This window comes from Bos indicus, chromosome 10 (assembly GCF_029378745.1).
Source record: "Bos indicus isolate NIAB-ARS_2022 breed Sahiwal x Tharparkar chromosome 10, NIAB-ARS_B.indTharparkar_mat_pri_1.0, whole genome shotgun sequence".
NCBI lineage: Eukaryota > Metazoa > Chordata > Mammalia > Artiodactyla > Bovidae > Bos > Bos indicus.
The window spans coordinates 19,938,973-19,956,476 of NC_091769.1; the positions used below are offsets into that span (position 1 = coordinate 19,938,973).

At 39.2% G+C, this 17,504-nt stretch overlaps 1 protein-coding gene across 9 annotated transcripts in view; it reads left to right on the forward strand.

Annotated features, from left to right (window-relative positions):
- NEO1 (neogenin 1) overlaps nt 1-17,504 on the forward strand; it is a 241,560-nt gene that overhangs the window by 175,606 nt on the left and 48,450 nt on the right. For 6 of the 9 annotated variants that reach the window (XM_070797052.1, XM_070797050.1, XM_070797044.1 and 3 more), the window contains exons 8-13: nt 1,262-1,481; nt 8,071-8,225; nt 12,556-12,704; nt 13,088-13,226; nt 16,086-16,135; nt 17,083-17,230. In XM_070797052.1, coding sequence (XP_070653153.1) covers nt 1,262-1,481; nt 8,071-8,225; nt 12,556-12,704; nt 13,088-13,226; nt 16,086-16,135; nt 17,083-17,230 — 861 coding nt within the window. The remainder of the gene's footprint in view (nt 1-1,261; nt 1,482-8,070; nt 8,226-12,555; nt 12,705-13,087; nt 13,227-16,085; nt 16,136-17,082; nt 17,231-17,504) is intronic. The other 3 variants (XM_070797051.1, XM_070797047.1, XM_070797049.1) reach the window with 1 other exon arrangement.

Consider the following 17,504-nt stretch of genomic DNA (forward strand, 5'->3'; position numbering starts at 1 on the left):
CAGAGTGCCATGTAGGAAGTGCTCAATAAATGGTAGCTGTAGGGAGACTTTACATTGGTCTTCCTCTGTCCCTTCCCTTGGAGTATTTATTCTCACCGGCATATTCATTTAGACTGCCTCAGTTTAAAAGATTCCCTCATTTTCAGGAGGTGGTTTTCCTACTATTTCATTGAAATGAGGTCCAGAATTTTCATATTTTCCTGTCTGCCTCTCTTCTAACTTCCCCATTAAGGTTATGACACATTTCTAATGAATTCCTTCATTTGAAAATTGTGAGATTAAAATTAAAATTGTGAGATTAAATGTGTACTGCAAGGTGAAGGATATTTTAGATGTATATTAGGAATGGGCTTCTAAAATCAGAAGTGTCCTGCAACAGAAGGGACATACAGACAAGCATTTGAACAGCAGAGCTCTGATTTGCCACTGCTTCATCTGTCCCATTGAGTCCCTGAAGTCTGCTAGCAGTTGTAATCTGTTACTTGGTAGTGAGGACTGTACCAAACAGATGGAACAATGTATTTTGTGTAAGCACAAAACAATACATATTGTGTTTGTGTGGCTTTGGGATTTGTGATTCATGATACTATACTGTTGTAATTAAATGAATTGATAAGATGGCAAATGAACTAACTGAGTGAATTGAGGAAGGTTATCAAACTTCCCTGGGTATTGCCAACCACAGAGAGCAGACTTTAATGTTAGATTTCACTTGAAGATGTGACTTTTGAACTCCTGCAGAGCTAGAGGCATACACAGCTCTGCAGTGAGGTCACGATAGTCTGGGGCCCAAGGTAAGTGTAACTAGGCTCAGCCATACTACACACATTGTTCAATATTTGATAAAGTGGGAAAAAATACTGAGGTTCTTATCACGTATAAGACTTACACATGCAAAATTTGACAGATGTTGCATGCTGCCTTCAGAACTAAAGAAAATGCCTTGGGCACTGATGTGCTTCTGTGAGATGTCCTGTCCTCAGCTGTCACCTCCCTTTCCCTCACCCACAGCCATCATAGTGACCAGAAAGCCTGCTTGCTCTGCGGTGGTGTGTCTTGACTAGTGCCCATTAGTTTTCAGTAGTTACCCTTGGCCTGCATGTTAGCCTTCAGTTTAATGGCCTTTTTTATGTTCATTCATTTTATTTTATTTCCCATCGTGGTTTTGTTTATTTCTTTTTTGTTTTTTGTTTTTTCTGTTCTCTTTTTTAAAACCGTCGTGGTTTGCCCTTCATATTCCCCAATATTTGCACATGACAAGATGTTGCCATCCCAACATTACCTCCCACTTCACTGACCAGTGCCACTACTGACCATCTAGCACCAGCCACAGCTGGACCACTGCCTTCAGCCCCACGGGATGTCGTGGCCTCCCTGGTCTCTACCCGCTTCATCAAACTGACGTGGCGGACACCTGCATCCGATCCTCATGGGGACAACCTTACCTACTCTGTCTTCTACACCAAGGAGGGGATTGCTAGGTAAGTGCCTGTATGTCTGGAGCCAGTTGGCTGCATTTTGTCCTCCCAAGACCATTTGTGCCCACCCTGACTCTCTGCTGTGCAGAATCTGTACCAGCTTTCAGTCCAGAAAATGTGGTCACAGAGATACGTTGTTTGTAGTCGTAGGTCATGAAAAGTAAATCCCTAAACAGAGAAGGTCCTGGTGTTCTTTCCTGCCTTTCTGGGATGACTGGGGAGAGGGTAAATAAAGGTATTTAAGTAGAAATATTAAAATGTAACCAAGAATACCCTTTTTAATATGATTCAGTCAAGTACAACCTATAGGCTATGTCTTACTTAGAACTTTCAGATTCTAGAAATTAAGGGTGTTACATCTGCCTGCACCCTTAAGCAGGTGTGGGCTGTTGAGCTCAAGGGGTCTGCTTGATGACATGAGGTTACTAAGTGACCCATTTTCCTAAAACAGTATTTTCATTACATTCCTCTCCATCCCCACTTCTTTCAGGAACTCACATTGCCTCTCCATTGCTTTTGGAGATTTTCCAGAATCACCAGGCTACTTCACTGCACAGTCTACCTGTATTTTATCTATCCAACCTTATTTTCCTTTAACCCTAGTTAACTCACTTTCTAATGAAACCAGTCTAATTCCTGTCACTCTGCAGCCTTTTTACCCCCCATTTTCTCTTTGGTCACGTTCCCCCTTTCCCGTTTCTCAACTACCACTATAAAATTCAGTTAATCTTTCTTGGCTCAGATTAAGCCCAGTGGAGCCCTCATAAATCTCCCTGTACTTTTTCAGCACATGTAGCTTTTCTCTTCTATGTATATTTGTGCCACTGATATTGGCACTTAGTTATGATAACACATCTGATACTGCCATAGTTGTTACTCTTCTGTTATTTTATGTGTGTTTATGTTGTTTTCCCAGGCAGTCATAGGCTCTTTGGGAGGTCCCACGCCACATGCTGACTGTGTATTCTTAACATTGCTGAGTAGAACCCTTCATTGTGCTGTTACTTCACACCAAAATAAGAAAGCTGAAATACCTGTTTGGGTTAGGGCTCTGGTCCATGCAGTTAAGCTTGTATTTCTACTAGGGTGCTTACATTTGATATATATTGTATTTAATACCAAACTGGCAAGTTCAGAAGGTACAGGAACCTTAGTCAAGTCAGTGCCCCTTGGGTTAAGACTCTGGAGATGCCTAAGTGAGTGACATAATCTGAGTCAGAAGGATCGCGCTGCTCACAGGGTGATGGAGTGTTCATCTGAACACTGCGGTGGATGTTTTGCAGTTAACAGCGATAAGGAAACATCCTGCTGGTCACAGAAAGGCAAGGCATGACTGCCAAACAGCACCTGTCTTGAAATGTTTCCAGTAGACTTTCAAATCCCATTGCAAAGTCCATGGGGTTTCACAGAAGGACAGAAGCTTTTAGTAATTCCTCAGAAGCAATCTTACATACATCACAGAGTCTTTGCTTCTAGTAGAAGGCCTTCTTGTTCCTTCTACCAGGATTGCATTTCCTTCGCAAACAACTGTCTGGCTTCTTGTCCACCATCCTCAGAAGGTCTCTTCTCGGGTCTTCCGTGACTACCCACCCAACACAGCTTCTTGGTCACTGTCACACACTGGGGCACTTGGTGGCTTGTTCCCAAGCCAGTTGTTAAGTTTTCAAGAAATTTTGCAAACCCAGTGATGACCTGGTAGCTCGAAGTTGGGCGTGGGGGAGTATTAACAGCAACAAGTGCTACAAAGCAGAGCCAGTTGTTAAACATGTTCCGGAACATCAGTGTAACATACCACCGTGTCTTGTTTTTTAGCTTTTGTGTGTTTTTTTTTTTTTTTCCAGAACACTTAACACTCAGAAATGTTCTCTTTTTATTAACACATTCGTTGCATTTGTCTTGTTCAGTAGAGTATCACCATCAGCTAGAACAGAGCCTGGCTTATCAGTAGCACTTAATAAATATTTGTTGAGTGAGTAATTTCAGACAGTGGAGAAATAATAATTATTCAAAAAATAATGTTGATAGTTAACCCCCATTTTGTAGAAGGAATACAAGTTATATCTTTGTGTATAACAATGTTATAAATGTATCAAAACATATTTTTTAAGACTTGTTAAGTATATTAGAAAAAAGTATAGAAATCATTTTTATCAATTAGCCGGAGCAGGAGGACAAGGCAAGTAGCAATATACATAAAGGAAGAGGATCCAATTTGTGTGTCTTGTTGAAAAGATGGAAAAGTAAGAAAGCTCTGGCCTAGAGTTTTTGGTCAGAATTAGTAAGAGATTATAATAAAGTGTAAGGAAGTTTGGAGCCAAGTGTTAAAATGCAAGTAAGAATCTGGACATGATCAATTAAGAAGGGACCATTTCAGACTCCTGAGCAAGTGTGCACATGGTTTATTAAACAGCTTTTATTAGCAGTCCTTGGCAGGTTCTACACAAGATTAGAGAAGAAGAGTGGTGGAGTCAGGGAGACAGATCAGCAGTAGTTAGGTTGATCTAAACATGTGGGGCTTCTTCCGTGGTGGGAAGTCAGTAAAGAATCTGCCTACAATGCATGAAACCCAGATTCGATCCCTGGGTTGAGAAGATCCCCTGGAAAAGGGAATAGCAACCAACTCTAGTATTATTGCCTGGAGAATTCCACGGACAGAGGAGCCTGGTGGGTTACAGTCCATGGGGTCGTGAAGAATTAGACATAACTGAGCAATTAAACACACACACACAAGCATATGGTAGGCCTGGATGGAGATGAGAGCAGTGACTTGCAACAGTAAATCTGGGGAATATTTCAATGGAAGATTCTTGGAGATTGTAGTAATAATTTTTGCTATTTCATTAAGATCATGATTTCTGAATAGAAGCAGTGAAGGAATAGAAATAACACCAAGTCAGAGACTAGATTCTATTAATTGTTTTATAAACAAAATTTATTTAATCTTTATAAGTTTACATTTTTTCATCTAAAAATTGAAGGTAATGTATTATTTTCATAGACAACCTTTCGATGTGAGGGTATATGCCACTGCCTGCATTTACAAATTCCCCTACTTCTTGCATCTGATAATTTAACCACCAGGGGGCACTGTGTGCCTTGGTAATGAGCTGTATGATTCTGTTGGGTACTCTGCTGCTAAGTCGCTTCAGTCGTGTCCGACTCTTAGCAACCCCATGGACTGCAGCCCACCAGGCTCCTCCGTCCATGGGATTTTCCAGGCAAGAGTACTGGAGTGGGTGCCATTGCCTTCTCCGATTGGGTACTCTAGCTTCCTGAAATTTCAAAGGGCCCTTCCTCTGCCATTTTACCTGTGAAATATTCACTTTTGTTTTCAATGCCTTTAAACAGCAGTATTTTCTATTAGCCACTAAGCGGAAGTACAGAGTAAGTTATTTCAGAAATTAATAGCATTTAGAATTGGGCTTCCCTCATGACTTAGCTGGTAAAGAATCCGCCTGCAACACGGAAGACCTGGGTTGGATCCCTGGGTTGGGAAGATCCCCTGGAGAAAGGAAGGGCTACCCACTCCAGTATTCTGCCCTGGAGAATTCCATGGACTGTGTAGTCCTTGGGGTTGCAAAGAGTTGGACAAGATGGAGCAACTTTCACTTTCAGAATTGGATAAGGGCTTCCCAGGTGGTGCTAGTGGTAAAGCACTGGCCTGCCAGTGCAGGAGACGTAAGAGACGCAGGTTCAATCCCTGGGTCGGGAAGATCCCCTAGAGGAGGGCAGGGCAACCCACTCCAGTATTCTTGCCTAGAGAATCCCCATGGACAGAGGAGCCTGGTAGGCCACAGTCCGTAGGGTGCATAGAGTCCGACATGACTGAATCAACTTAGCACACAGCCTTACAAATCTGTTAGTCTGCTCCAGGATCATCAAACTATGTACCATGGGCCAAATCAAACTTGTTTTTATGGCCCAAGACCTAAGAATAAATTTTACATTTTTCAAGTGGTTACACTTTAATAGGTTATATAAATAATTACAGTTGACCCTTGAACAACATGGGTTTGAATTGTACTTGTTCACTTACATGTGGATTTTTCTCAGTAAATTTGTAGTATAGTACTACAGGATCCACAGTTGGTTGAATCCCCAGATACAGAATTGTGGATAGTGAGGGCCAGCTGTAAAGTTATACTTAGATTTTTAACTGTGGAGATGGTCAGTAATATTTTTCATTTTGTGTCTTGGCCTATAGATACTTACTATCAAGCCCTTTAAGAAAAAATTCACCACCCTGGGCTCATTCTTTCATTTAATACATGAAGAAACTGAAGCCCAGAAAGAATTAGTGACTTTGCAAGCCAGCAGTGTTGCCAGAACTAGAATTGGAGCTCCTAAGTTCTGACCCAGCACTGTCTTGGTACAAAATGTACCTTTTTCTTTCTCTTTTGACTCTTAGCTAAGACATTCTAACCTAACTCCCATTGTAACCTCACACATTTATGAAAATTGTCCTTCATAACTCACCCCAAATCTTCCCTGAAGTCAGTTTTATTTCCAGACAGACTTGGTTCTGTGACCTCAGATCAGTCTACTGTTAGAAGTTTTTTTGAGTGTTAGATGTTTGATCTTAGGGAATCATATCAACTATTGATTTTTTCTTATCATAATGCTTCTGTAGAAATTTGTTCTAGGTTTTTTTCCCCTTTTACATTGTTGTTGGTTAGCTGCTAAGTCGTTCATATTCGACTCTTTTGTGATCTCGTGGACTGTAGTCCATCAGGCTCCTCTGTCCATGGAATTTCCCAGACAAGAATACTGGAGTGGGTTGGCATTTCCTTCTTCAGAAGATCTTCCCAACCCAGGGATCAAACCCTCATTTCCTGCATTGATAGGTGAATTCTTTACCACTGAGCCACCAGGGAAGCCCCCATTTTACATAGGAACAAACAAAAAGATAAAGATGATGTCATTACTATATAAAATTTACACATTAGAAGGCAAATTTCCATTCATTCATTCCACATACATGTGATGCTGCTTCGGTGTATGAACCTTCTGCTAGTGCTTCTGGAGTATGTGAACGTGGATGAAACACTCTCACTTCAATTTAAAGTAAAATAGTGCCCCTTTCACTGTCTTTCTCGGAAAGGTCTTGTTTAAACTTTGATGCGCAGTGAGCAAAACAAACTAATCTGTGCTCTGGCACTGAGCTTTTAGTTTAGTGAAGTGTCACATACCATACTTTGTCTTAGACAGCAGTCATTTGTGATTGGATTGAATGCCAGAAACCTCACATCATAGGAAATCAATTGATACTCTCCTAAATCTTATGATTGAGAGGTTTAGCTGAAGAGAAAATATCAATAGATATCTCAAGAGTCTCTGAGCAGTAACTTTTGTTACCATGATATTTTCCAATGGACCTGACTGTAGACAAGCAGCCTCTATAAGTATGATGTGGGTGGGTACTGTTTGTTTTAATTAACATAAGGTAGTTTAAAGAACCATAGAAAACTATTGAAAAACACTTGAATCTCTGAAATGCAGATATTCACATACAATCAGACAAATTGGCATATGGTTGTGTAGAACTTAACAAATTTTAATGTTTGTTTAACCATTTATTTAAACAAATTTCAGAGGAAATTATCAATATTTTAAAGTAAGAATTTAATTCAATAGATTTTTAGGCAATTTCAAATAATTTCTCCCACAAAGTAGTTTTGGGCCCTTTTATTACTCTCTCAAGATAGACACAGATCTTTCCTCACATAATCAGTAATTCTTAAAAAAAAAAAAAAAAGCTATTTGTCTAAAACAAGTATTTTCTTTCACAGTATCCATTGAAAGCAAATACAGTCTTTGTTATAGTAAGCATAGAACACTGAGCATAATTATTGTAGACACACAGACCCCAAAAATAGAGCCTGGAAGCCACCTGTTTTAAAGAACCTGGTAACTACTTTTATGTTTTCATCTCATAACACCAGACCACTAGCCATTTGCACCATTTGTGATAAGATTTGCTAAATATTTTAGATCAGTTTGAAAATAATTTTTTAAAAAGTAAGAAATAGATTGTAAAAATCAGAGTAGTTATTAGCTTATCTTATAGATTAAATTCATTTAAATTTTTAATGTTTTGTTCCCAGTTTTAAGTGATAATCTCTAATTTTCCTTTTATTAAGATTTTAGTATCCAAAAGATACGTAACATTCTTTGATATTTTCTGTGAAAATCGGATCATACCTATAATCACCTTCTGTTTGTCTCCCTAAACATAACCCCTTAAAACTCAGTGATTCTAGTGTACAAAATTTGTGACTAGTTACCCTATTTGAGATGGCACTGAGAAGACTCTTGAAAGGAAGTTGTGATTATGACCAGCGATACCAGTGATGTTTAAGCAAGAACATCAGCGACTTCTCAGATATCTGTGACATTGGTCTTAACCAGTGTCCATATTCCATGCACCATTCCACCCCCAAAACTTTCCTTTTTTGAGAGTTAATTTGACTTAAATTTATTAAGATTTTGATGCAGTGTGGTGTCTATAGATATTGCAATGAAAATGAAACTGCACATTCTAGAAATTTCCATAATCAATGTTATTTCTTTCCAAATCCCTGTTTATCCAAAGGGAACGTGTTGAGAATACCAGTCGCCCAGGAGAAATGCAGGTGACCATTCAAAACCTAATGCCAGCAACAGTGTACATCTTTAGAGTTATGGCTCAAAATAAGCATGGCCCTGGAGAGAGTTCAGCTCCACTGCGGGTAGAAACACAGCCTGAGGGTAAGTCTCCCACCTGTCTGTCAGCCCCACCTGAAGCAAGGCCTGTATGAAGGGCTATCTTATGTATAGCCTGGCGTACCATAGGTGTGCAGGAGATAACAGTGCCTCACTTTTAGGGATCTTAGTGAATTAGTTACAGGAGATCAAGTTAACTGCATCACACAGCAGCACATAGTATACGACAGTATAATTCTGCTGGAAGACACCCAGATTTTACCGATTCTTTGGACCCAGTTCAGATGCCGTTCTAAAATCTTCCTCTGATCTTATCTAATATTGTTTTCTACAGTCCTGAGTTACATTATGTATTATTTAAGTTACGAGATGTATTATTGTACATCTTCCTTGAATTATGGTTATGAATATATTTCATTAATTTTATGGCAAAGACAGAGTATTTATTGTCCTTTTATTTCCCACCATGTCTAATGCAGTACCTCACACAGGAAGTAGGTATTTAATAGTTATTGTCAGTGGAATTGCCCTGGTCTTTATACATACCATACTCTTCAAAATCTCTTCAAGGCTTTACCTTGGACCTGTTGTCTTTTGTGCCAAATAATGTTACTTCCAGTTACATTTCTTAAGATTTTTCCAACTGAAATTAGTGTCAAGGGGGTTTACTTTATAAATGTCTTCTATGTCTTAAGGTTTGGTTTTTCAAACTATAGGTCAGAAATTATGAGAAGCAGTCAAATTTAGAATTAATGCTTTTCTCATGAGGCTTTCTTCTACACTTGTACCTTCTTTTAACACAAGCCATTGTTTTTCTTGGGCGCCTTCTCCAGTTTTCTTTTCCTATTAACTGCACTAGTGTTTCTGTGTTAACAAATTTGCAGCAACAAAAATTCTACTGCAGCTGAGGGGCATGGGCGATAAATTTGAGGAAGCTGCTGACTAGGGTACTAAACAGATTAAATGTATTTACCACTGAAACTATGGAAATAATTCAAGGACTCTGCCTGATGGGTGGAATAAGTAAAGTCAAGAAGCTGTGGAATTTCGCTTTCTAATGCTGCAGTAAGTCGTTCACCCATCAAACAGTTACTGAGGACTTCCTCTACCAGGCCCTGCACAAGCTATCGGAGATGCAGGGGACAGGACAGGAATCCTCCCCTTAAAGAATGAGCAGTCAAGATAGGAGGCCATTCATCATCTCTGTAATAGAGCATTAAAGGTCAGGAATCAAACCCAGGCAACAAGGAGAAGACCCAAAGAGAGCTGGGTGGGGGGTGGGGTGTTGACTTAAGGAAAGAATGTGTTCTCGCTACAGGGAAAGGATGTTGAGTTTCACAATTACTGCGTTCGGATAAGAGCAGGGACAATCTGTTAGATTTCGGACTCAATTTTCCTTCATTAATTCTCACGTACAGGCATCATTCATGAGAGATAATGAAATACAGAACAAGGAACGGTTACTGTAAAGTTAGGTAAATCAAATCTGGTTCCTAGGAAAACATGAAACCCCAGGCTGGCCTTAAAGCATTTGGCTTAGAGCAAACATTCTTGGGGAAGGAAACCGCTTGACCCAATCCCAAAACTAGGATTAGCAGTATACACGCAGGGTGAGTCATGATGAAAATGAAAGAGACCACTGAATTCGATTCAGTGCAAGGGTTCCATCCTGGGGCCGTACATGAAAATATTTGTGTGTCTGTACATATTCACGTTTGCCTTTGGAAAGAACCTGTGGTTTTCTTGATCACTTCAGAACCTAAAGTCAGACTACTGAGAATTACAGAACTAAAAAGGGGCACTGTCAAGTTAGAGATGAAAGAAGAGATTTATTGAGTGCCTGTCATGTGCCAGGCACTGTGCTAGGCAGCAAGATGTAAAGATGAGTAAGACTTCTGTTCATACAATAGTCTGGTACCAGACAAGGACTGGTAAATGGGCAGTATTGTGATCATTTATTCAAGGGAGTTTGATTAAAAGAAAGTAGCTAAGAGTATAGATATGAGAGTGGGACCATGAAGAAAGCTGAGAGCCGAAGAATTGATGCTTTTGAATTATGGTGTTGGAGAAGACTCTTGAGAGTCCCTTGAACTGCAAGGAGATCAAACCAGTCAGAGGTAAAGGAAATCAGTCCTGAATATTCATTGGAAGAACTGATGCTGAAGCTGAAGCTCCAATACTTTGGCCACCTGATGCAAAGAACTGACTCATTAGAAAAGACCCTAATGCTGAGAAAGATTGAAGGCAGGAGGAGAAGGGGACGACAGAGGATGAGATGGTAGGATGGCAGCACCAACTCAATGGACATGAGTTTGAGTAAGCTCTGGAAGTTGGTGATGGACAGGGAAGCCTAGCGTGCTGCAGTCTGTGGCGTCACAAAGAGTTTTACGTGACTGAACGACTGAACTGAAGAATATAGATGGAAGGAGCAACAGCTTCTGGGGAGACTGTTTTGGGGATGCAGAGTGACTATTAACATGTTTTGGCAAAAGAGGAGTCAGTGGAAAGAGATTTCATCTGGATGTGTTCAGGCGGGGGTGGGGAGAGCCAAAGTGTTAGAGTCAGCCCTTGGAAAATATTTTACATTTTTAGCTTTTCAAGCCAACTTAAATTTTTTCACATGTTTTAATGCCACTGTACAGACAAAAGAATTTATTAGTGCCTTTTTTAGGATCATATTTGCCTAACTTTAACCAGTGAATATACTGAAAGTGATTTCAAGGGAATTTGTTCTGTTTTCCTTCCCTTTTAAAAAGTTAGAGGAAAGTTTTCCATAGCAGCAGAAGTGTGACAAATCCCACCTGTCAGGCTGTGCAAAATATGCTCTTAACATTAAGTGAATAACATGATTCATGACTAAATAAAGCAAACAACTGTCAGAATAACCATATTCAGGTTTCTCTACTTTGGTAGCTAAACTAATCTTAAGCTGTCATGCTGTTATTTAAGAAAGCCAGTTTGTTTTACATTTTGTTAGTTTCCGCGCCCCACCCTCCCTTTCCTTAAGTCTAATGGATGTCTGTTACAAAAACACTGGCACCAGAGAAATGATTTTCAGATGCAGAGTGTCCACCAGAGTGTAGACACAGGCAGCTGCCCAGGATTTGTATATAAATTGGGACTGGAACCTGACAGTCAGACGAAAAGAATATAGTAAAAAAGGATGTGAACTGGGCAGACGATCGGTCAGTCACTCACTCATGGGGTCTTCTAGTCACATCTTCCTTCAGAAGGTCTTGTCATAATTCCCTACCTGATCTTCCTGAGTCCACATTTTAGAACCAGGAAGGGCTTGGTTCGCAGCTCCACCACTCACCAATTTTTCCATCATTTGAGAATGGTTCTTAACTTCTCAGCCTCATCCATAAGTAGGGATGATAATAGTATCTGTCTCATTTGGGTTTGTGTGAAGATTACGTAAATATAATTTAAATGTAAAACATTTAAATGTAAAGCACTTAATGCTGGACTGATAGCAAACATTCAATAAATGGTAGCTCTTTTTAAAATGAGTGTTTATCTAGTCTTATTCCCTTGCTGTTTTTCTTCTGTGCATGTGTTCATATGCTCATTCTAAAGGCAAATCTGGTCATGTCTTGTTATATTCCCGCTCGTAATTTTTCAGTAATTATCTAACACCTACAAGAAATAATCCAGACTCAGAGCAGGGCCTTATCTGGCTCTTGTTATCCTTTATAGCATTCTGTATCCTATATCTATTCCCTGTTTCAGCCTGAACCATGTAACACTGTCTTCTCACCTGTCACCCCCATTGACCAGAGTACTATCTCCCTTGATGTCTCAGAAAACTGTTAATTCTTTCTGCTCCCTAAAAGTCTACTTCAGTCCTTCCCTTTCCTAACGACCCTGCCCAGAGCAAAATTATGTACTATCTCCTTTCCATTTTCTTTACAGTTGTTGCCTAATCTGCCAGCACTTTTATGATCTTCTTTGTAACTGTATGTCTGACTTCACTCTAAACTGGAGTTCTCTGTGGGCAGGGCCTCTGTCCACCATTCATTGTATCCCCATAGCCTGTCAAGAGAGGGCCCCTTTCTGTGATGTCTGCCTATATGTGCTGCAGTCCTGCTGCAAAATAGGATTTTATAAACCACAAGAATTCTTCAGTGTTCACTTTTTTCTTTGAATAAATTGGAGATATTTCACAGATAATTTTTGGTTTTGCGGTCATAAAGAGGGAAATCGTTTAATTATATATTATCCTGAAACCTCTTGAATCAAATCACTTGTTTTCTTAGTTTAACTGTTTTTATCGTTTTGAAAACATAGCCAGGGTGCCGTTATTGCTGAGAGTGGTCTTGAGGGGTACAATAAATTTTATTTATATCTTGCCATCTTGAAATCTTCCTTCTAGTTCAGCTCCCTGGCCCAGCACCTAACATCCGAGCCTGTGCAACTTCACCGACTTCTATCACTGTCACCTGGGAAACACCGTTGTCTGGAAATGGGGAAATTCAGAATTACAAACTGTACTACATGGAAAAGGGGACTGATAAAGAACAGGTATAATATGAAGCCCTTTTTTAATGCATTGATTGGAGTAGTAGATTTGAAGTATATTTCAAAAACTCAATACCTGCTTGTCTAGAAATCTGAGGAAAAAATATGCATAAGAAATGATGAGTTGATAAATTCTGTTTCTTAGTACCAAGGTTCATTCTGCAGTTTTTGCCATCAACGGTCACTAAACATTATTAAGAAGTATTTCTCAGCAAATTGCCAGTGTTTATGATAAATTTGCTTTGACTATTGAAATAACGTTCTATAAGAGGGACAAAAATCTGCATTATGTCAAATATAGAATTTGTATAGTTAATTATTTGCTTCATTTCTTTTGGCTTATATATATATATACACATACATATATATGTTTTATTTTACTCAAGGATGTTGATGTTTCGAGTCACTCCCACACCATTAACGGATTGAAAAAATACACGGAGTATAGTTTCCGAGTGGTGGCCTACAATAAACATGGTCCTGGAGTCTCCACACAAGATGTTGCTGTTCGAACTTTTTCAGATGGTGAGTTTGCTTCCTCTGGAACAGAATACCGAGCTTGGGGGCCCTGGTGGCATAGTAACAAGATCAGGGCTTCAATATCAAGAAGATTTGGTTCACATACCAGTTCTGGTAGTGTGACTTCAGTCAAGTCACTTTACATGTCTGAGCATGGTTCCTTACATGTGAAATTTAGATAATACCAGCTTCATTGGGTGGCTATAAAAATCCATTGAGAGGTCATAGGACATGTAGTACCTGGTACTTGGATAGCTCCTTGGTATTTTATTTTTAGTAGATTTTTTTGTATAAGTGAGTATTATTGCTTGTTCATAGAACAGATCATCCAAGGCTATTGGAGGGCTGCCCTTACTCTACATAGCAATTATATTTCCATGCCAAATAGGTCTTTTAACTCCTCAATATTTTGTGACAGTTTATATCTCACTGTTATTTGCTTAGACCCATGACCTAAAGCAGTGGTTTTCAAAGTACAGCTTACCAGTGAAACTGAGTAGGTCAAGACCCACATTTTTTTAAAAGATATTTTTAGAGTAGAACAGAAAATAACAGTTCATTGCACTTAATGTATATATTGTATCCTGAAACTCAGCTAAATCCAAATATTTCAAAAATGTCTTTTTCTTAAAAATGTGTGTACATGTTATAGCCTTTACACTGAATGTCTAAACAAGTTTTAAGAGCTGTAGTTTGACTCTTTTAAACAAGGGGTGAGACATCACATCACCATTAAAGGAGGAGACTGGCATCATGTAATGTGCTGCATCAAGAAAGACGTAGCTTCGTCTGTCTCACCTGTGCTGTGTCCCTGCCAAAAACGTTTTAAGTGTGATCATGATGGAACAGCTAGACATACATCCAAATTGGTGGGCATTCTGCAAAAAAATAGACTAGCTTGAATTCTTGGAAAATATTAGTCTCATGAAAGAAACGAAAAAGGGGAGTCATTATAGGATTAAAGAAAAGTAAAGACATATAGAATAAAATAAAATATGTATAATCTTTGATTCCTGAATCTGGGAATAAAACCAGTATAAAGACACTCTTGGTACAATTACTTAATAATTAGGTGGGTATAGTATCAGTCAGTATTAAAACTTAGATACGTTTGTAGGTATATTAGATAGTAGTTTTGTGCTGATTAGATTTTAATGTGATCATTGTATTATAATTTTGTTGGAGAATGTTTTCTTAGGAGATACATACTGTAGTATTTAGGGGTGAAGTATCATAATGACTGTAACTGTCTCTCAGCTCTCCAGAAACAATATGTAGATAGATAAATATGTATAAATATAATGAGAGAAATAAAGCAGATGCAGCAGAATATTAACAAGTGGTAAATGCAGGAAAAGAGTGTATGGTGTTCATTGTATTCTTCTTGCCACTCTTTGCACTTGACATTTTTCAGGATAAAAAGTTAATGCGGACTGTATTTTGGTTAGCCTGTGTTTAACATAGGCTTTTAAATCTACCCATGAGCCACTTCTAAGTGCATCAAGTGGGTTGGCATGCTGACTGCAGTGCCTATTGCAGGAACTGAATATGTCTCAGCGTGGTTGGTTAAGGGCAGCACTTCAGAGGAAGAGAAATCTTGGTTCTTACACCAGTTGAAACAAATACCTTGAGCAAGTTAACTCCCCTGAGCTGCAGCTGTAGTTTGTCATCTGTAAAGTGAGATAATAATAGAAACTCCTTTGTAGGATTGTTGTGAGGATTAAACTACCTGCCATGTAGGAGCATGAAGCAGATCTTAGCCGTGATGGTGGTGGTGATGATGAAAGAGAAGAAGACAGCAACAACAATTATGTTGGTGCCTCTGCAGCTGAGTCAGAGGTTCTTAAAAAGGAGATGACTGAAACCATCCACGGACTTTTTTCAGAACACAAATGGAGAAGTCCTTCTCCAGACCCTCTGAATCTCTGGGTTGAGAGATCTCTATCCTCTCTATCCTCCAGAAGACTACACCACAGTGGGCACTGAGTTATGTGTCTGGTCACCAGGTATCAGAATGGAAGGGAGAAATTTCCATGTATGGATTAGGAGAGAAAAGCTAAAGTCAGCATTTTGTGGTTGGAGAAGAAACTAATTAGGTTTGCTTAAAATTTTTTTCTTTCTATAGTTACTACAAAAGAAGACACTGGAGGGCATATGTACAATAAACTTTGAGATACCCTGTCTTATGTTCTAATATGTGAGAAACTAGTTATACAGCTGTTTTGTAACTAATAGTCCCAAACCTCTCACATCTGAATGAGTATTTCCTGCTATATAGTTGCCTTCAGAAGCCAAATGGTTACTTAACTGGACTTCCATTGTTTAACAACTCTTGGCTCTCCTCGAAACTGCCTTCAAAACCAGTTTAGGAACCCCACAAGAAAGCCAAGGTCGTTGATTTGTGTACATCACACTTTGGACTTGTAATGATACCCAGCCGATTCACTTCCCATATTCATTAGGCTCATTTCCAGAAATTGTACCCCAAAATAAAGATAGCTATTCCCAAGAATATTCAGAAGAATACATTAAAGGTTCAGAATATAATTGGGCTCTAGAAAAGTTTAGAGTCATCATCATAATCCTTGAAATAAGTATCTGACTTCCCAAAGGTATATCCTGACTTGGGTATGGATGTGTGTATATGTGAATGTGTCTCATTTTAAATGACTTATATATGGCCACACCTTATCCAAATACTGCTGTCAACATGAGGACACTGGCTCCTGGGTTAGTCTTTCAGGTTGCGTATCTGTGTTTGAGATGCTCATTTGTATAAGGTCTGGCCAAGAACAGTCACATGATGTAATTGAAATTAAAAATTTTTTTTCATTTCCTTTCTGTTTTTTTTTTTGGTTTGTGCAGTTCCCAGTGCTGCTCCTCAGAATCTGTCTTTAGAAGTAAGAAATTCAAAGGTAAAACTTTATCTTGCTGTTGTTCATTTTTACTGGTAGCCTGTTAGGCCTCAGGAGGGCTTATAAAGAGGGAGATTCTCTATCAAAACAATCATAATCAAGCAGAGAAAGAAAGTGACATAGATATTACACTTGCCAGTTTAAAGCTGGACTTAGACGCCAACTTTGGTTTATTATGTTTAATTTTACTGCCTTTCTCTAATGCCAAAATTACTTTAGCCTTTCTGCAAGTATACTGCTGTTACTATGTAAACCGTGGTGTTATAGACCTTCAACATCCAGAACCTTGGTGATGCAGTTTATGATACTGGAGCCATTTAGTCCTGTGAGGTGAACCCAGAGTGAGTCAAAGGCAGACATCTGTCCTATGGTTGCACTGCTGTAGCCAGCTCTCCTGGGCAAGTTCACTGTGCCCTGAAGACCACGTGTGCCTCTCAGATGCCCAGAGCCCCTCCTGGGCTGCATAGACAACTGAGACAGGCAATCCTTTCAAAAAGTAATCTGGGACTCCTTTTCTTTTAAGAAACAATCAGCTGATAATTAACAGTCCCCTCTTTGAAAAGTTTTAGACAGAAACTATCTAATTTCACTCTTCTTACAGTAGAGGTAGAAGAGAACCTAACACTGATTTACTTCCTCATCCACATGCCTCTGGCCTCATGGTTTCCTTCGGAAACTTTCCTGAGACTTTTGCCCGGTATCTTCACTAGCAAAATAGATCAGGTGCCAGAGTGCACTCCCCACAAATACAGTCTCCCCATTCCATCTTTGAGGGTTTTAAAATTTAAAACTATCTTTGAGTGATTATCAAATAGCTTAGTAATAAAACTCTGAACACTCTGTTGCCTTTGTATTCCTTCTCTTACACAGTGAATTCAGGGTAGTAATACGTAAAACAGGACCAAGATTTGATATATTGTCTTTCCCTCTAATCTTGTGTTTCCTAGAGTATTGTGATTCACTGGCAGCCACCTCCTCCAGCCGCACAAAATGGAGAGATCACTGGCTACAAGGTTCGCTACCGAAAGGCTTCCCGAAAGAGTGATGTCACTGAGACCTTGGTGTCTGGGACACAGCTGTCACAGCTGATTGAAGGTAAGCTGCTTTGCATGTAGGCAAAAGCTCAAAGATAGTGTCTCTCTCAAACTTTGAATTAACGCTAGTCTAATGACTGCTCCAGGCTGTTGACTTACACAAATCAAAAATGGTTTAAAAGAATTTGTAATAGTTCAGTCAACTTCTGACCTGATAAAAATTGTAAAATATACTCTTACAGATTTTGCCTGTTCTGTGGTGAAATTATTTTAATGTATTATCCACGTAAACAAAGCTACATAAGCAAAGAATCTTACTCAGTCTAGGTGGTAGC